The sequence below is a fragment of the Helicoverpa armigera genome, chromosome 19 (assembly GCF_030705265.1).
Source record: "Helicoverpa armigera isolate CAAS_96S chromosome 19, ASM3070526v1, whole genome shotgun sequence".
Lineage (NCBI taxonomy): Eukaryota > Metazoa > Arthropoda > Insecta > Lepidoptera > Noctuidae > Helicoverpa > Helicoverpa armigera.
Window position 1 is genome coordinate 10,306,643 of NC_087138.1, and position 19,690 is coordinate 10,326,332.

Below are 19,690 nucleotides of genomic sequence, written 5' to 3' on the forward strand. Positions count from 1 at the left end.
GATATATTGTACACGCACAACAAAATCCGCCAGTGTGTAAGCGCTCATATCATATTGATCATCATTTATCAGTTGACATGTTGACATTCAAAACGTACCTTCATACAATAGTAAAGTTCGGTCTCCAAATAGGTTTTCACTTTTGGAAAGCTTCCGAAAATGTCAGACTTGTGACAAATAATACATTGCGAAAAAGCGAGTGAAAATATTTTTAAAAGTTTTTTTAATAGATTTTAATTTACAAAATGTCTGTCTTCGACGGTGAAATAGAATATCGGTCCGTGTATATGGTGGATTATCACAAAAAGATCAAACCGTAAGTTTTCGCCTACTAATTCATTTGTCAAAGAACCTGTTGTAAAGATTATCTACGAACTTTCTCTCCGGTTCTTCTGCATGAGATCCTTGGAATCGTGGAAAAGGCTTTTATAGGCCTATTTTTAGTAAAAAAACGGGGTCAGCGGGTCGTCTTAGACAGTCCGAGTTTGAATCGACGAGCTTAAGAAGGATGAGTTTTTATGTGGAGACCTGGTCCCTACTTAACATTATAGTAGGTAATTATATTTTATTGTAGCATAAGACAGCTCGTGCCTAAGTACACGTACTTACAACACCCATAACGACAGACAAAAGCTTGGCGCAACCAGTTCGTGGATGAGTGTATCGACGAATCCTCAAAAGCCAGAAAGTCTGACAACTAGGTAACTGGGGTAAAGAGGTTATAGATAGACACAACGTAGGCAAAACGCAAATGCGTTATGGTAAAACGCGTCAATCAAAGAAGCATCCGTTAAGGCAAGATCATATCTCACCATGTCACGATAACACCCAATTCAGAGGTCTTTCGGCTCATTTTTGTTATTAATAAGTCAAAGTATTTTTTTTATTTGGAATAGGCCTACAAAACATCTTTCGAAACTTCAAGCTAGTTGCACGGTTCCAAAGAGTTGGTCTCATGGAGAAGAACCGCCAAGAAACTCCATGGACACATGGACTTTTTAACAGAAAATATAAATCTAAAGGAACATTACTTATGTTATTGAAATAGCGTGATGACGATTTGTTCTCCAGTAAAAGCCCTCGTCGCATGGCAGTGGATGATGACTGTCTGATCGTGGGCCTCAGCCGGGACACGCTCAAGGCTGTGGACGAACCGCGCAAATATCCTGACGTGCTTTGTCCTATGACTCATGAATACTACAAGGGAGCTGTTGAAAGGGTACCTATTTATAAGCCTCACTAGAAATCTTATTAATCCTACTATTACTAGGTAGGTACGAAGGTTTGTATTTATTGATGCCTATTCCGTTTTCATACAAAAACTACTGAATGCATTTTGATAAAACTTGATAGCAATATTGCTTATCAGTATAGCATGTAGGCTACTTTCAATCAGGGTGCGCGGAGCAGTTCCCATGGGGCGCGGTTGTAACCGCTGCTAGTACTTTCATCACCATCAGCCTTTTTATTGTCTCCCCGTTGGCACAGGCTTCTATTCACCTCTCCACCAGAACGATTAAACGATAATCACTACGCTTGCTCAATGCGGCTTGGTGATTTCAAATATATCTTAGGAGTCCTGGTTTCCTTTATATGTTTTCCTTCACCACTAATCGTACCTTACTGTTTATTAATTCTTTCCATTAATGTTGCCAGTTCAAAGAGGATTATCCTAAAATCACCAAGAAGTACATGTCGACGGACATCGACCCGACGCCGATTGAAAATGAAATAAAGGACCTGAAGAGGACTGAATATTTGACTAAGTATTGTTCTAGAGGTAAATAGTAGCAAGTTTCCTATGTGAACTGCTTAATAACAGCATAACGTAATTACCCACTCATATAAAGCCACAGTAGCGGGTGATAAAACCAAAGATGCTATAGACTGTTCAGTGTTCAGTGCTAAATGTAGACCTCTCCCTGGCATCCCTTAGAATTTTTTCAATCAGACCTTAGCCCCAATGTTAAGTTACGTTAGTACGTACCTAGTGTAGTGATGTGTACTTTACTTAAGACATATTGCGCATCATAGTGTATCTAATGATGGTTCACTTCATCTTCCCCATCACAGATCTCCCCTTCATGTCTGTCAACCTAACCCGCCGAGCGCGCGCCCTCCAGACCTTGCGTCTGCCTGATGACATCCCGATACCGGACACCAGCCAACGAGGGTCCTACCGCTGTCCAAGACCGGAGAAATACGCGGAGCCCCCGTCTGCTATGTCCATGAAGCCGAAGTTTGATGATTCTTTGCAAAGTACGTTAAAACAAAACATCGTCATCAGCCTTTTAATTGTCCCACTGCTGGGCATAAGCCTCCTCTCACACAGAGAAGGATTGAGCATTAAACACCACGCTTTATCAATGAGAAGTTTAAGTGAATTAGATAGTGTGTTGTTCTAAGTTCTAAGTGATTTTGAGTATAGAATTTTGACTGTAAGTAAGTTATGACGATAGTTAGCCTGCGTGACAAAAGCTAGGTATCAACATTTTGTCAGGGCACGGGAAGTAGTTCCCAAGGAAATCAGACGAAACCAAGAGAAGCCGCTAGTAGGGTTAGACTGATAGAACTATTGATTCGAATCGTGTTTGGTGCCTCAATTTATTTTTATATCGTATCAATTCAGATCCTTAACTTCTTCAATCAATAAAAACTCGAATTACTTTTTCTGCAGAGGAACTCCGTCGCATATTACGCGTGAGCACGGGAGACACGACGTACGGCGCCGACCACGGCTTGCTGGCCAAAGTCGTGCTGGAGAAGAATCCCTTCGGCAAACCCCGCAAGGAGCCGAGATACGGACGCTGGAAGAACCCTTATATGTACACTTATAGAATATAATGAGGGGCTTCAATAAAATTGATTGTTTGTGTTACGGTGTTGGTTTTATTACGTAAACTAGCTCAGTTTGGGACCTAATCCGCACGTGAAATAGCACAGCTATATGCATAGATTTAGGGTCCAACTAATGTTATTCTAATATACCTATAAACTACATATCCGTAAAGCTTGATCAGAATCAATAAAACAGTCCTAGCGTTAAAGAGTATGCGTTTATAACGTTAGTAGGACTCCAGTAGGTACTTTGAACTGCTGAATGGGCGAAATAGTGATAAGTGTGCAAAAAATAAATCCTTACTGGATGAGCTTTGTCATCAACGACTGCCTCTTTTCAACGACGACGATTGATATATAAGTTTTGCCAGCTTTTAAACCTCACCTTTTTGTTTGTACCAACAGGAAACACAAAAAATCCTTCAATGACAAACAAAATTAAAAGCACAAAAATCAAGACAACATCGGCATGACATTTTGGCAATACAATTAATAAATTCTAGTGTTAATAATAATGCAAGCTATTTGGATTATATCGCAAAATTCCCGGTGATGAGAGATGAGAGTAACGAGCCAGCAATATGGACCATTATCTGACGACATACAGGAAAGACTACCTGTGGCCCAACCTGCCTCAGACGACAGCTAGTTTGAAGGCTGGGCAAGGAGGCGCCGATGGAGCTGGTCGGGGCGAGTAAGGGTAGTTTCTTCTTAGTTGTGGTGCAGGGTTCAACGTGAACCAACGATTAGAAGTGGCGGGCAGTGGATGGATGCAGGCTGTCTAAGACAGAGATGGTTGGCGATCATAAGGGGAGGCCTCGTGTGACGGCAATAGGCCTTATGATGATGATGTAGTGTGTAACTTTAAATCATGGAATTGTGATAAATAGAGTCATGACTAGAAATAAGTAGTTTGTAGCAGTTTGTAGTCGTGTGGCTCCACCGTTTTGCTTAAAACTCAACTCAATAATAAGCAGTTACTACGACAACGATTATTACGACTTTCCGAAAACCGTACGCCAGGTTTCGATCTCTGTACGAATTTCCTTATGGGTAGTTATTAAAAAGCAGAGGGAAGATTCTTATGCCCCTTAATGCAATCATTGAAAACTTATGTATCTACTTTGAAACCCAGTTCCATGACATTAGGCAGACACCATACTTTTCTCTTCAAGGGACACGCCGAAGCTAACAGGCCAAGAACTAGCCTTCTACCAAGCATGCGTGCAGCACACTCGGCCGCCGGACTGTCGCTGCCCCCAGTACTCCGGGGGGGAGATGCCACAGCTGCCACCAGGAAAGGAGGGGGGATGGAGTAGGAATGAGGTAGGTTATTCTTCCCTAATAGGGGAACTACAGAATATTCATCCTCATAAAACTAGATTAGAATGTTAACCTAGGTGTAGGTCTTTTAATGAGAGCATTTGTTGACGCACTTCTAAAAGATCTGTTTGATGACCCATACTTACTAGCTTAAATAATTCTCAATCTAAAGGATAACTCGGTCAATTTCTCAATAAGAAGACTTATTGAAAGAAGGTTAGACTTATCAACTAATAATACACAGGACAGCTGCATGGAAGAAATAAGGAATGTTATACAGCAATTAAAATTGATTTTGGCGAGTATACAAAAAGAATTGGACAGTTTTACTATTGAAAATTCTGATCTCAAAAACCAAATATTAAAGTTAACCGAAGAAGTAATAGCATTGAAACGAATATGTATAAATCCGCTATCAGGATCAACAAAGTCACTCATCGTCTTCAAACACCTGCTGAAAAGAAAGGCGAATTTTCCACGACGTCTAAAGATATACAGGCAGTATCAACACAAACATAAACTCAGAAGATGAAAAGCAAGCAAATTCATATAGTAATAAAAAATCGCATATACAAAATGAGACTCGAAAAGGAAGATACTGTCTGAGATTGATGAGAAGTAAAATTGGAAAGAACAAGTTAGCAAAGGTCTGTACTGTACTCAAAGGAATTATGTCCGATTCTACAGCAAGCTACAAACTACCTAATAAATTTAAAAACATTGGCAAATCCACCTGATTTAAGAAAGCTTATAAAGTTCAAAATTACGTTGACGATTAAGATATATGGCGCTAACTCATCTGGGTATATGTGACTTCCCTGGCAATTGTTGAACTGCATTATATAATTCTTCTTTTGTAGCTATTATTATTCTTCTTTAAGCATTGTATAGAGTTGCATTTTACCTTGCATTTGCATTATATAACTTTATCAGCTTACTGTCGTTATATAACCGAGTCCTTGTGAACATATTACTTTCCTAAAAAGAGTTTCATGAAGTTTCTTGCCGGCTCTTCTCCATGAGACCAACTTTTTGGAACCGTGCAATTAGTGTCAAGATTCATGAGAGTCTGCAAAGGCCTATTTGGAATAAAAACTTTGAATGATGGCCTATCTGACCTCCACAATCCAGTTACCCAGGTAACCCGATACCCTTTGGTGCTGATTGTCAGACTTTCCGAGTAACGACTGCCAAAGATGTTCCAATAACAGCCGGGACCTACCAACTGGTTGCTAGAATTAGTGAGGAAATTACGTAGAATATGAAGAATTAAATGCATTTTTAGATCATGGGACCGATGTTAGATCCAAAACTGTATCCCGTGCGAGTAGCTGCTGCTCCTGAAACCCCTACGTCACGGTACAACCAGCCCAACGCGTTCTTGGATAAGGTAAGTAGAAAGTTCTAGATGTTTTCTTTGTTCATCTTGCTATATACGAAACTGATGCAGTAGCTTCTTAATTATAAAATTCGGAAGATAGTTATGTAATTTACTTTAACGTTCGTTAAGATTTGCTGTCATCTATAGTTTGTTTTACTGGGAAGTTTGTTCTTCACAGCTTCTTTTTCCCACTTTAACACTAGGAAGTGGTGATAGGAGGTCCTTTTTGTAATTTGACATGGAAAAACTGCTAAAAACTTGTCCTTTCCTGAAAGATTTTAAGGAAATTCGGAAAAAAATAATTACGTACTGCAAAGCCGCAGACTGACAAGCTTTCAATATAAATTTGTGTTCTTCCAGTTACAATCGAAATACCCGATGCTGTACAGCATTCTGCAGAACGAAGCATCTCCAGAGTTGAAGCAGAGAATAGATAGGGACCGTAACAAGACCACGTACCAAGTGGATTACTGTGAAACTGGTAACTATAACCTTCTCTACTACCTTGTTGGTCTAGTGGTGGCAAGCGTGACCGAGGTCTCGGGTCCGAAATCGCTTTGTGGGTTCTACAAACTTTTACAAAGCAGCCGGTAGTATGGAAGCTGGTGATTGATTCACCGGGTTATATAAATCCTCATTATCATCAGGCTTTTATAGTCCCATTGCGGGGCACAGGCCTTTTCTAAGACAGTGAAGGAATGAACGTTAATCAGCACCCTTTCAGACTTCAATGTTAACGTTGATGCCAAGAAATACTTAGAAAATTCTTTATTTATTTATCAGGTCCTGGAGCCAAATTCGAGGGTCTTCAACGTGCAGCAGATGAGAGTGGCACGGGCCCCTGCGCGCAGCCCATGCGTCTGCCCGGAGACCCGTGCCGCGTGGGGCCCAAGCCGGGTAAAGCGGCGCCCAAGACCATCTCGAAGCAAGCCGGAGCCGGTGCTGCTAGTGATCCGAGGGCGAAATGCGGTAAGATACTGCTTGTTTTAAAGGCCCATTTACTTTAAACTTGTAATGGAGAAGTGTATATGAGATGGCTTATCTCATGAAATGACGGAAAATGTACAGTACTGAACGATAGAACTGCTCGAAAATTCAGTAACAATTTTGACGTTTTTACTTACGGGGTAGACCCACAAAATTTACGATCAGTTAAAAAAAATAGAAGAAAAGAAAGGTCGAAATATACTTAAATATATCTGTTTAGTTGATATTAATCAGGCTATTTATCTCATACCTTCAGGAAAATAAAGTCCTGATGTTGTATGAAATTATGTTTTTGCAGAAACAACATCAGCGGTACCACCCCTCGGGCGCACGGAGTACCAGGACGGCGTGTCGAAGCTCGGCGCCATCATCATGCGAGACAAACTGCATCGGAGGTAACGCGGGACCACGGGAGTGCAACAATCAGCAAATGGAGAACAATCATGGATTAAACTGTTTTGGAGTTTTTACGTTGGCGTGTTTTATTTTATCTTGGGAAGGGCCCCTTTAATACCTTGTGTATTCTGAGGCCGTATGTGGCTTCAACCGATGTACCTCTTATCTATGAATTGCTGGATATAGGCCTCTTCTAACTATTGTTAGGTTAGGTTAGGTTAGGTTGCTAGACAATTGCAAGTAAAGTGCAAAGTCATTTCGGGAACCATCTACAAGCCAAACAGATTTTCGAACACATTTCGTCTTAAGGTGCGTACGGATTGCGCGTTCCTGTGTTACGCGTAGTTGGGAAGCACTGTCCACGCGTACATTGGATACGCGTACAGCTCCTGTACGGACCGCCGCGAACCTGTACGCGAGGTCAATCGATCCAGAGCGCTCCGCGAGCCCCAGTCATTCGCCATGACTCCGACAAGAACACGCGTATTTATTCATTTTGCCGTCCAAATATAGCGTAGCCGGCCGCGTGCGTCCTCTTTGACGCGCGACCAAAAACCGACAGACGGTGGCTCGCGCTGCGAGTTGGCTCGCGCGGTACGCGTGCCCCAAGAGTGAACGCGTAGCTGCAGGTATGGACTAGGCGTTCCGGATACGCGTAAACTGAGTACGCGTACCAGGGTACGCGCAATCCGTACGCACCTTTACTAAACTGAGCTCATCTTGTTCACTTTTGCAGTTGTATCAATACCAAACATGTATTAAAATACCATGACGCTTCGCAAAGTCATTTTTGCTACCTTTATCAGGAAAATAACCAAAATCGGGGTTCCAAAAGTTCAATAAAAGACACGCCAAACTGATAAATATTAGTGTATGTACGCAAGGTTGTCACGAGGGTCTCGCGCTGGAGATGAGCTCCCCGCGCTTGTACAGCGTGGAGCCGTCCTTGCGAGTGGCGCCATCTGTGCGCGTGGTGGTCTCGGTGCGCGAGGAGCTGCGCGTGCGCACGGTGCTGTCGTCGTGCTGCCGCAGCATCACTGCGCGCGCGTCTGATGTGTTGCGCTCTCTGGGGATCGTAAGAGGAAAGATAATGTGGGCCAAAAATTTTGTGGTAGTTGTTATGGGTTTTTGCAATGAACTGGAGTTGGTGCAATCTGCACCTGGTGGGTACTAGGTTTTCTGATAGGATCTGTTTCCAGTTTTGTTGGTGATTTTCTGACTTGCATCTCATCATTACAAACCTATCTGACACGGTTTATCAGTTTAGAGGAAACTGTCTGAGGAAGACTTAAAATAAAACCTAAAATAGCCTGATGGATGAAGCGTTCTTCTCAAACTGTAACAGCAACAGTGGAATATATTAATCTCACCTGCTTAGCGCCATAAGTCTGTCTAAATCAGGTGAGGGCCGCCTCAACTCTGCCGCCGATGTCAACGTGACTCGCAGCGGCGCCGGCGCGGGCGGCGGGCTGGCCGGCGGTGACGACGCCGCTGACGCTGATGCCGGCGACGACGAGCCAACCGCCGAGTCGCGCTTGTTGGACGACTTGTTAGACGATTTGTTGGAGGACTCCGAGCCTGAGGTGGACCGCCTGCGTGGAGTGGAGCGCGGGCCTCGACGGCCGCCGCCGCGACTGAATGCGGCGGGGATGTGGAGGGATGCGGTGATCACGCAGCTGTCGTCGTCTGATCCGCCTAGCGTCTGGTGGAGTAAGAAAGAGCATGAGGATCATGACTGTTTAGCATGAAAAAGTATCACTGTGGGACCATTACTTCTTGACATGGGGTGATAAAATGTATTGTAGGATGAGGGAAGATTTAACGTTCAGCAATGCAGGACCATTTTTTGTATGATGTTAACAAAATCATGGTCATAATTTGTACGATAAGCTTTTCCTTTCATACCGAACACCAATATTTTGCAAATGATCCATATCTCATTTCCCAAGTAACTAGGTTTAGGAGGTCATTCCTTGTTAAACACCGCTACCTACTCAGCCGCTGAACCCAACATATTAAGTAAGTAAAGTAAGCTGACCTCATTGTAGTCGCTGGCGGAATCATTGGAGTCGTTGGAGTCTGTGCGCGCGGCGGGCGTGCTGCCGCCGCACACCACGCCGCTGCTGCCACACTCTTCACTGCTGCGAACCCTGCAAACGATGCAAAAATATTTAGAAATCGGTCTATGGGATTTTATGGATCTAAACCTACACATCTCTTACTTCATTCATTCATCAAAACTTCTTGCGAAATAAAAGGTTAGGGTTACGCAAACTATAGGATCTCAATCAAGAAAACGTATTCTCGGTTCGATTTCCTCATCGTATGACTACAAATATTTTTTTCAACTATGTGGAGATTTATTTCCAGTCTTAAAACCAACATACATACATTGAAATTGCAAATATCATAATCTGCCTAGCCTTTAAGTCTGCCCATCCGACCTCCACAATCCGATACCCCATGCGGACTTTCACATTACAATGGTCGAAATAATATTAAGTATGGTCAAAACAAATACGTACGCACCTAGTAACAATAGTCATGGCGGAGGACAGAGAGCCGGACGAGGTGTCGGAGGCCGCCGTCTCTCTCGTGCGCCGGCGCGAGTAGCTCTTCTCACTGCGTCTGCCGAGAGAAAGGCAGATACATTAACTTGGGTGGGTTCAATATTTTGGGAGCAGACTGTTGTTATTATGGTCTGGTTTGAGGCGTTAGAGAAGTCCAAAGTCAGCACATAATGCAATTCCAGGCTGTTTTCCTTTTGGAAGCTCTAGACTGACTTACATTCGTTTGAGAATGGTACAAATTGTGTTTATGTTCAAAATAAACTAGGGAACTTTTAGAAAATCGATGTTGATGAATTTCAGCTCAAAATCATGCCATGGCCAGGAGACGGACTTACTTTAAACCCAAACAATAAAGTCTTGGTCATATACGAATTGAATATTTTTGACTAAGAGCAGAAATAATATAAGTGCTTTGAATATAAGTGCGTTGCTTCTTTTCAAGTAATCATCTTTTACAATGATGAAGTATAATGGTATAAGTATAATGCCAAAATTTTAGTCACAAATCATTCCAAACACAAAAAAAAACATGCCAGAAAATCCTATCCTATCAATTCTTTCACACTCCTCTACAAAAATCTCCACCATCCTTCCTGGAAGGAGTTTACCTGGGCAAGTTCCCCGGTCCACCAGTAGCAGCAGCTCCATGCAGGAACTGTTCTCTCGACCACACCTGTCTGAGGGTGTTGTCATTGTTCTCCGCAGTCGCCTCTGCAGCACACCTGAGGAGTGAGGGTCTCGTGAGGGGGCACACGCAATCTTTGTGCAGGTTGGATCCCACTGCAGTTGTGGTGTAATGATCCGGTTATTTACAAGGGGTATGTTTTATGGTTTGATAATGGATACTGATATGTAGTGCCCGATTGAGGTAACTTGATACCATGAGCAATCTTCTCCTGTCGTTCTCCTGATCGTCAAGGTATGAAGGGGCTATTATACATGTACATACTAGGTTTTTACTCATTTCACAAAATTTTGGATAGATCGTTGCCGGACCTACGTGTAAGCTATTTGTATTTTAAAATTTCTGAGAAACAATCTTTCCATACGTTAATTCTCAAGCGCTCCAAATAATGTGGTAGATATTTTTAGAGCGTTTGAGAATAATCCTTGAAAACGCAAGTGTTTACAAGTTCGCTATACAATTTTTACAGGTTTGTCTGATATGCAGTTGTTGAGTTTGATTGATCCAATTTTGATAACTACAGTTAATGGATGGATCACAGCATATTTGCTGTCTAAAATTATTCACGGTAATATTTACAAACAGTCAACAAACATTTAGGTAAGTCCACAATTTGACTTTGTGCAGATTTTTTTTTAACACACTACTTACATTTAGGTGGCTGTTTAATCTCGTTGATACGTTTTATCACTGACTGGCTTAAATCTGTCGTCATTTACATACTCCATCAAGTTTTATACCTTACCTTATAGCTGAAAGATCGGCATTATCAAATGCTGACTTTGAGCTGAACGCAGCAAAACCGGCAACTCGCTTTTATGGTAATACCTGAGCTTACACCATAATATCTACTCAAACATATCTTGAGCTATTTAATCGAGTCTTTCTTCCGGTACTTACATATTCAGGAAGCCGATACTTTATGTACAATAGCTTAAATGAAAAGAATAGAACTTACCCAGTTATCACATTGCCCTCATTTACACTGGAGCTTCGTCGAATAGACGTCTTCCTAACCCTGCACGTGTTATCAAAGTTCACCCCGATCCTCTTTACCCCAACTTAACCTCCTGTCAAACTGTAGTCGCGTAGACAGTAGGCTCTTGGATCTCCCACCTGCCTGACCAGAAGGAAGGATGAAGGGTTTATAGATTCACTTACTCAGCTCTCCTCAGCAGCAAGGAGTCAAGGTGCGCGGGCGCGGTGTGCGCGAGGTGTATGTAGGCCTCGTGCAGCAGCTCGGCCGGCAGCGTCCACAGCTCCGCCTGCTTCTCCACCAGCTGCCGCACCACGTTGATCACGTCGGCGCGCTCTGATAGCTGCTCCACGCTGGAAAATTAAAAAGACCCTAATGAAAAACAGATGAGGGTTTGGGGTATGACATAGCACCAAAGTAATGGGCAGCAACATCTTCGAAGAAGAAATATGACAAACTGCGCAAATGAGGCTTTTGTCCAGCAGTTTTTTGGTTGTAAAGACAACGATGACGAATGGTCCGCGCTCGGTGGTGAATCTATTGTATGGTAATCAGGAGTTTAATATTATGTTACAGTTAGTTGCAGATTACGTCGATTCATATTGTTAACCTTTTAGAGGCATTTTGGGATACCAGCCCGCTAACAGCTCCTACAATAAACTAATGCAAAAATACATAGGCCTTCGACCTCTAACATTAACTTTGGGGTAAGAAGTAGACTTTCTTTAAAACTCAAATTCGTTACTAACCTAGCAGGCTCATTAGGCTTATTCCTATGCAGTATATTTGGCGCGAAGATAGTCGCCAGATTCGCGGCGTCCATCTTGTTTCCCGGCTCGTGGTCGTCCTCTGAGTGAGCTGCGAGCTGCGCCAGGAACGAGAGCAGGGCATTCAGGGTGTCCCGGTGAGCTGCTGGGAGGAGCTGCACGATCAGCCGAAGCGCTTCCCATTGGAAGCGACGGTTGTGGATTTCTGGAATGGAGAAAGTTGGTGTTAATAACGTGGTTGGTTCTTGTGTGAAAGGTGAGTAAGTTGTTTTATAATTTAACTTTGGAATAGATAGACCGCACTAACGGCCAGTTTCTTCATCAAAAGTTAAAGTTAAAGTAATGTCTAAAGTTAAAGTTACGGTCAAATTCGTTTTTTCAAGGCTAAAGTGACAGCAAAATTCATAGAAAAATTGAATTTAACCGTTACTTTTACTTTAGACATTACTTTGACTTTTGCTTTGGATTTAACTTTTGATGAAGAAACTGGCTGTAAGAAAAAATCTACTCCTTGTTATGTGTAATTAAAAAAATATACTTTTTCATCTAGTTCTCTTCATCCTCTCCTATGCAATACAGTAATTCAATCGCGCGACTTCTCAGAAGAGTTACGCAGCATGATAATCTGTTCCTTTCGTCTCTGCGTCTTCCTCTTGTCTCTAATATCTTTGAGAAACTTGGAGTTTTCACTATGGTGATCCTTGTAACAGAATCCGAAAATTTTCACCCTAAAATCATAGGTTCAAGAGCTTTATACTCACTTTGCGTATGCAAAAATGCGGGGTACAGGTCCCTGCACAGGAGTGGGTCGGGGAGATCTCGCAGGAACTCCTTGAGGAGTGTGGCGACATCGTGCGGACACACCGCCGAGTCCAGCGCCGCCTCCTGACTCCGCTCCCAGTCCTCGCGTAACTGAAATTTTAGGAGAAATGAGTTAGGAAGAGCTGCTAATTGTATAACATAACCAAACTTTGCCATCGGTGTATTTTTGAATTAAAGTTTTCAGTGACGACCTAGAGCAAACATTTGAGAACGCCCTGATGGACTTGCGGCATACAACACCCAAATTGTAGTCACTATTTTACGTCATTCAACTAAAATACGGCTCTGGTTTGAGTGCCATAAAAGTTACTACAAATTGTGGCCATTTTTTTAGAAGACTGGATGGTATGATGGCATTTAAATGCTTGATTTTTGCTGAACATTGCCATTATAAGTTGTAATAAAATCGGAGCTTATCCCAAAACGCCTCACTTTACGCAAACCACAAAACCTATACCTAGAACAGCACCAACCAAAATAGCAACCAATTATTCGCACACGAGAAAATCTATCTTCGTCTCCCAACAATGTAGTAGCCATCAGTAATCAGCAAGAAACATAATACTTGAGTGTTCAGTGAATGTTGCAAGTAGGTCAGCGAGGCTGGGCCAGCAGTTTGGGAAACTGGCTAATTCCGTCGATCAGTGTTTTATTCTTACGAAGCATGTTGATTTCGGAGTGTAAACACGCGACTCAAGTTGATTTAGTGGCGGTCGTTTTGTCATAGGGATACTTAGTATGGTGGAGGATAGCTTGTAGGTTTTGGTTTATTTTGTCTTGTACCATTATTACCATCGCAGCATCTTATCGTATAAAAGTGAGTAAATACCTATATAGTAAAAAAAATGAAGATCATGAATTGATCCAGCTTATACACATTGAAATAGTTTTCAAATTGACAATCCCTTCTACCTAAAAATCACATACCTGCTGTCCAAGTCACCCTACATATTTGAAAGGACATTTTGTTATACTATATTTTATTATATAATCATCATTATTTAGTTACCTCGTCAGATACTATTGAAAAGGGAAACAATTATTTCCTACTTTTTCAGCAGTCTCACGAATACTAAAACAAAAGTTTCGACATAACCATTGAATAAAGATATGCGAACTATCTAGCTCACCTGAACAATATCAACATTAAATCATACGACGACAGATTTACACACTGCACCCTAAAATTACCTCCGCTGGAATCAAAGTACCACATCATGTGTAATTTTAGAACTAATACCAAAGCCAGAATGTGCCGTTATCTTGCCAATCAATTAAGTTCCTTAATTAAGATCTTTTAATGATAGTAGTGTATCAGAAGCTATAATTAACTGTGTGGAAATAGATGCAAGTCTCTTAAATGGAGAGGGCTATTAAAGGATTGAGCTATGTTTAGAAGAGTGTACGGTGTTACGTAATTCAAGTACTTATTGCTTTTGATAGGAACTTGGGTAACTGCAAAGATACTTTGTTCTTGCGTGTTACTTTAACTATTGGAAAGACGAAAGTGTTTTGTAAAAGGGGTTATATTTTTTTTGTAAGAAAATAAATTGTTATTCTGAAAAAGGTTTATGCTCTATTATTGTAGCACATAACGAAGTTTCCACATTTTAAAGTGACACCGACAGAAAAAAATAGCATACGAGTTCATAATAAAGGCTATGTTACGACAAATATTGCCTGAATTATTTCGTAACCGAAAACTAATTGTTTTAGACTGGGGAGTTAAAATGTTGAACGCTACGAGTGTCTATCTGTCTTAAAACACTGTAGCTTCTAAACCGATAAACCGATTTGGATACGGTTTTTCTACTTGAAAATTGCTTTTCTACTTGAGGATCCACTCTCACCTTTAAAGAGGATTTTCTCAGCCATTAACAACAACACTTGACAAAGTTCACCTCACCTGTCTAACCCTCTTCTTGGAAGCCGATACCCTGAAGAGGCCGAGCGTGTGCATGCCATGCCTCCTCAGATGCGAGAGGCAGGCGGACACGATGCCGGGAACCTTCGGCCCCCCCAGACCGGCCTCCTCCAGGCCGGCCCAGCCCCAGTCGCCGGAGTCACAGGATTCACTCTGGAATTGGGTAAAGGGGGATTTAGTTGAGGTGAAATATGGGCGTTACTTTTATCAGATTAAAAGGTGGGGTTTCATTAAGTTTTTAATAGTTAAAAGCTGTACAACGTTTAAAAAAATATGGACAGTGAAAGTTCTGGAAAGAAAAATTAAGTCATAAGAACTTATAGCAATTTTCTATTCTTCCGCCCATACCATTCCATATTATTAACCGTGTTTTTTTCAGAAATGAAGTTTAATTCATGCCTACAATTTCAGCTTTAAGATCTATCTTTTTTTCTACATATTATCTGCACTTTTTACAATTTATATAAAATTCAAGCACTTAAGCAATTTAGGTAAGTATGTAACTTCATATCTGGAAGACCTTTTGTACAAACAAAATAACTACTTAATCCGCAATTTATTATTCTTTTGTTCCCAAAGAAATTAATTTCACCGAATTTATTATAGAGATAGTTATTTTAGTCCTATATACATATACGAAACGGTGCGCGCTGCGTCACAGTATAATTTTATCGCGGCCTTAATGATGAAGCGATGAGGCCAGGTAACCTAACACCCGTGACGTCAGCTGACGTCATCACTGACCTATTGACACCCCGCTACAAGGTCCCTTCTTAATTGCAGGTTATTTTCAGCGACTTCAAAATAAACGAGGAAGTTCTGTGCTGTTGTATTTTTGTATTCCGTGCAAGTGGTAATGTAATTTTGAATAGCATTGAAATATGCACGTGTGGGTATAAAAAATATTGTTTCTGTGAAATTGTTGAGGTAATCGTTGACTTTGAAGATAATATGTTACGTCGTTTTTGTTTACCTACTATTCCCAAGTTATCGTAACCCATTAAATTAAATTTTAAACAAACAATAACCTTCTTAAAGCTTTCTATATTGAAAACAAAAAAATCTAAGACCTTGTTGTGATGCTTATGCCCGTTTTCACCAACAACCTCTTACCGTTTCCCTATCTAAAAGCTACTTTTAATAAGGACCCCTCCCAATTTGACACCTACCTAAATTCATTTTCACCACACTTGTACATGGATCCCTTAAGTAAGTGACAGATTACTAGTTCTACAAACGATAATGGAAAGTCGATATTTTATCGATAAAATGTTTTTTCTCTACTTCTTAAGAAATAAACGTCTATCGAGTATATATTACTAAAGCCTGTGAGTTTTTTTTCTTGTGATGTTATTTTAATTTAACTTAAACTACATTACGCTATGTTTTATGCAATAAAACAGTAAAGAGGTTTTCTATAGGTGAATTTTTACCTATGTCATTCGCGCGTTTGTCAAATTGACTGATGTGTATGTGTACATAGAGTGAGGTTAATTTTGGGTTTATTATTGTTGAATAGATAAGTTTATTTTGGCAGAGAAGAGAAAACGAGGATAAACCTTTCTTGCAGAAGAAAAAGACAAGCTAGTGAAATTGCTGACGTCTCATAGAGACACAATATTAAACAAAAAACGGATGGGACCACGAACGAAGCCAAAAACAAAGCTTGGATCCAGTTACAAATAGTTTTAATGCGATAGGAACCGTTTACAGGTAAATGTGAATAAATCTGTGTATAATAATATAGTGTATTAAGATATTGCCGTTCAACTGTGTTCCTTGTTTTACTGTGGGCTTCATTGTATTTTTGTTCTCCATGAGTTGATGGATTTAAGAATGGGGTTAAAATTATAGATTTATTATATTTATTTAGTTTCAGGTGGTGCGAGAAATTGGAAAGACGTGTAAAAACATGCTGCGCCCAGCCCACCTCAAATTGAATTGGTGCAGGAGGATGATGATAATGTTTGGTACATCATATGAGGACTAATATTAAAATATTTGTTTACTATCTTTGTTTTAATTTATATATTTTATTATGTTCAATATTAGCCTACTTCTTACCTCCAGAGGGTATCCCCTATCACCTAGGAGATAGGCTCCTCCATATTCACCATTTTCGAATCATTGGTATCTACTGCAGTTTTGGTATTTAAGGCCAATTCAAACCTGAGCGATATTCGCTGCCGCTGTGGGTAGAAGTACATACCGCGCGGCAGCAGCGGCATACGTCCCGAACATCAACAGTAATATTATCGCATACCCACTGGGTTTTCTCTGTCGCAGGTGGTAGCGAATACCGCTTAGGTCTGAACAGTCATATTACCGCATACCCACAGGGTTTTCTCTGCCGTAGACGGTAGCGAATACCGGTTAGGTCTGAATAGGCCTATAGATGTCCCGGCCACCGTGAAACTACATCAGTGATTACCAGATTTGCATCTGTTATGGTCTGTATATCTAAAGACATGCAGGACTACCTATTTTTGAATAATTCAGCGACATCACGACCTAGCAAGTGCATTCATAGCAAGTGATAACCTATAATCTATATCTATACTAATATTATAAAGAGGAAAATGTTTGTTTGTTTAGTTGTAATGGATAAACTCAAAAACTACTGGACCGATTTTAAATATTCTTTCACCATTAGAAAGCTATATTATCTGCGAGTAACATAGGCTATATTTTATCCCGGTGCGGGCAGTAGCTCCCACGGGATGCGGGTGAAACCGCGTGAAAACGGCTAGTCTTATAAAAAAGTCATGATCATCGTACTTATTTCTCAGTCATCTGCTCTTTCACATGGTCTTCTAATGATTATTATTTTACATATCCACAACCTCCACAGCTTCTAAACTTTCTAAAAGTTTAGGTTTCATTTTTTTTTTTGTATTTTTTTGCTTTTTAAACATGGTATTTTTGGTGTTACATAACATATAAAGGTACATTTCGCTATCCACGGTTCAAAATATGTTTGTATTCTGTAATGATAATGATAGGGGTTGTTTAAGGCGAGGAAGTGGTCAACAATAATTCCATAACCGGCACGCGCATCTAAGGCGCCAAAAGGGGTCGGAGCGTCTGAGCGGGGCGAGGATAACAATACGCGCGCTAGCTTATAACTAAAAGTCGTAAGCGACAAAATGGTTTTGTAATTTTAATATTTAGAAATGATAATTTAATAAAAATTCCTACTACCATTTTAAAGAGTATGTATATACTCAACTACTAAAAAAGTTAAGAGGCTTAAATCGGTCCCGTTTGCCCATAATATGTGAATCTCTTTTTAAAAAGAGGTATGTTTGATATATTTTTCTCTGTTATAAAAGTTACCTAATCATGTTTCTACAACTAACAAAATAAGGCTTATATCATGAACTTTCAGGTAACCAAGTTGTATTTTGATCCGTTTTGTATTTACTGAGAAAAATTGACATCCTTGGCGCCAAAAATTCCAATTCGTCCTCTTAAGCAGGCATCAATCGGGCCCCCAAGTTGAAGTCAAATTTTAAGGTTATAATTTGACACCTAGGCTTTGGTGAAAATGAAATTCTTATTAAGTGTTCCGTAAATGCTCCCTAAATTTAGGTATTCGTTGGTGAAAACGGGCATTAGTCAACTAATGCCTATTTTATTTAAATAGTCCTGTGACATTCAGACAACCAACGCCTTTTTAACTAAAATAATCTAAATACACTAATGGTGCTCCATGCCTACGTACTACGTAAGAAAACAATTTTGGGAATCTTTTAAACACGCGTTTCTTAAGAGCGTTTTTACACTCGCAAAGTCGGTTTGTAGTATAAACGTCTTACAAATTCAGCAAGCTAAAAAACAAAACATAAGAGTCTACTACATAACATACATAAATATAAAATTGTCTGTTCGTCATCAATGCAAACTGAAGACGCATCACACATAGTTTGCATGCCAAACACTTCTCATAATGACTGGCAGTCATTGAGCACTAAATCTTTTAGTGGCAGTGACTCACTGGCGTTTATGTGGTCCTGGTACTTTGGACACGTGCTCAGGATTACAACAAATAATAATATTGAATTGTGTTGACAAACTTCAGTTTATAAGAAACTAAAAATTGACTAATTAATTTTTGTAAGTAGCTGTTTCATTTGCTTCCTGACCTCGCCGTTAATAAAAAAAATGGTAAACTTATAAAAATATATTGAATACCTAACAATTTATTTCATCCGATGTTATGAGTTATCAATTGAGAGTATATTTAAAGTTTAAGATGAATACTTCCACTGTTAGCAGGAAATGCAAATCCATAAAATGGTACCTAATATTTTATTGTGCTCTTATCATTCGCCATAGTAACATACCCCAAAGTAATTTTTGTCCGAAAGTTCTTTAAATACAAATGTGTATACAAAACTTTTTAATTAAAAAGCATTGCATTAAAACATAATCATATTCAAACGCAACTAACAAACCGTTTAAAATGTTTACCTACAACCGCATGAAATCACTCACATAACCGCACTGTGTTTACATACACCGTAAACACACATACCCTGTCATTACAGTAATTTATTGACTCGTCAGCTGTGATCTGCGTTGTCATAGCAACGCCCACAAACGTCTGCTAAACTGTCTGAGCCCTATTTCTGATAGACGTTAGTACAAAGTTACAGAGAGCAAATTGTAGCGTGGTTATTTGGATAATTATCAAGATTGCATTAGCGCAATTTCGGGATAAGGTAAATGAGATGTTAATCACACAGTCATCTTTGGTTAATGCACATAAAAGTCAGGTATATTTGAAAACTCTGAAGCTTACTCAGTGATTAAACCTCACTTGATAAGAAGAAGATATTTGGTATACTGTTTTGAAATGCTTTTCAGACCTTTTTCTATGTAGCTAAAACTCGTGAAAACTTTAATTAGCTTGCCTAGATTTAAGAACATTATTTGTAACATCCACAGGGAATTTCTGCCTATATTTTTCAGTTTCATATGTCGATGAAAAGGTGAATTTTATGAATTGCATTGCATAC

At 40.1% G+C, this 19,690-nt stretch overlaps 3 protein-coding genes and 1 long non-coding RNA gene across 8 annotated transcripts in view; 3 read left to right on the plus strand and 1 right to left on the minus strand.

Moving 5' to 3' along the window:
• Positions 1-152: 152 nt before the first annotated feature.
• On the plus strand, positions 153-2,876 carry LOC110373947 (uncharacterized). Its single transcript, XM_064039587.1, has 5 exons — positions 153-316; positions 1,072-1,219; positions 1,657-1,780; positions 2,074-2,259; positions 2,678-2,876. The coding sequence occupies exons 1-5, from the start codon at positions 246-248 to the stop codon at positions 2,842-2,844; spliced, it is 696 nt and encodes a 231-aa protein (XP_063895657.1). The 5' UTR covers positions 153-245; the 3' UTR covers positions 2,845-2,876.
• A 387-nt stretch (positions 2,877-3,263) lies between these two features.
• Positions 3,264-6,999, plus strand: LOC110373949 (uncharacterized). Its single transcript, XM_049841222.2, has 6 exons — positions 3,264-3,532; positions 4,014-4,164; positions 5,447-5,551; positions 5,903-6,023; positions 6,326-6,511; positions 6,828-6,999. The coding sequence occupies exons 1-6, from the start codon at positions 3,420-3,422 to the stop codon at positions 6,926-6,928; spliced, it is 777 nt and encodes a 258-aa protein (XP_049697179.1). The 5' UTR covers positions 3,264-3,419; the 3' UTR covers positions 6,929-6,999.
• A 780-nt stretch (positions 7,000-7,779) lies between these two features.
• Positions 7,780-19,690, minus strand: part of Rhogap102a (Rho GTPase activating protein at 102A) — a 52,371-nt gene continuing 40,460 nt past the window's right edge. For 2 of the 5 annotated variants that reach the window (XM_021331425.3, XM_064039346.1), the window contains exons 5-13: positions 14,652-14,822; positions 12,685-12,835; positions 11,906-12,128; positions 11,342-11,509; positions 10,104-10,217; positions 9,455-9,553; positions 8,964-9,075; positions 8,296-8,627; positions 7,780-7,991 (exon numbers count right to left, since the gene is read on the minus strand). In XM_021331425.3, coding sequence (XP_021187100.3) covers positions 7,814-7,991; positions 8,296-8,627; positions 8,964-9,075; positions 9,455-9,553; positions 10,104-10,217; positions 11,342-11,509; positions 11,906-12,128; positions 12,685-12,835; positions 14,652-14,822 — 1,548 coding nt within the window. In that variant the 3' untranslated portion in view covers positions 7,780-7,813. The remainder of the gene's footprint in view (positions 7,992-8,295; positions 8,628-8,963; positions 9,076-9,454; positions 9,554-10,103; positions 10,218-11,341; positions 11,510-11,905; positions 12,129-12,684; positions 12,836-14,651; positions 14,823-19,690) is intronic. The other 3 variants (XM_064039347.1, XM_064039349.1, XM_064039348.1) reach the window with 3 other exon arrangements.
• LOC135118156 (uncharacterized) lies at positions 15,949-16,678 on the plus strand. Its single transcript, XR_010277394.1, has 2 exons — positions 15,949-16,382; positions 16,543-16,678. It is a non-coding gene; the product is annotated as an uncharacterized LOC135118156 (long non-coding RNA).

What these genes read in the sequence shown, in the direction of transcription:
- LOC110373947 (XM_064039587.1), top strand. Translation starts at nt 246, where the DNA reads ATGTCTGTCTTCGACGGTGAAATAGAATATCGGTCCGTGTATATGGTG. An exon ending in ACAAGGGAGCTGTTGAAAGG is followed by an intron (nt 1,220 to 1,656) that starts GTACCTATTTAT and finishes TAATGTTGCCAG; the next exon opens with TTCAAAGAGGATTATCCTAA. An exon ending in GTTTGATGATTCTTTGCAAA is followed by an intron (nt 2,260 to 2,677) that starts GTACGTTAAAAC and finishes CTTTTTCTGCAG; the next exon opens with AGGAACTCCGTCGCATATTA.
- LOC110373949 (XM_049841222.2), top strand. Translation starts at nt 3,420, where the DNA reads ATGGACCATTATCTGACGACATACAGGAAAGACTACCTGTGGCCCAAC. An exon ending in GATGGAGCTGGTCGGGGCGA is followed by an intron (nt 3,533 to 4,013) that starts GTAAGGGTAGTT and finishes TTTCTCTTCAAG; the next exon opens with GGACACGCCGAAGCTAACAG. An exon ending in TGATCCGAGGGCGAAATGCG is followed by an intron (nt 6,512 to 6,827) that starts GTAAGATACTGC and finishes ATGTTTTTGCAG; the next exon opens with AAACAACATCAGCGGTACCA.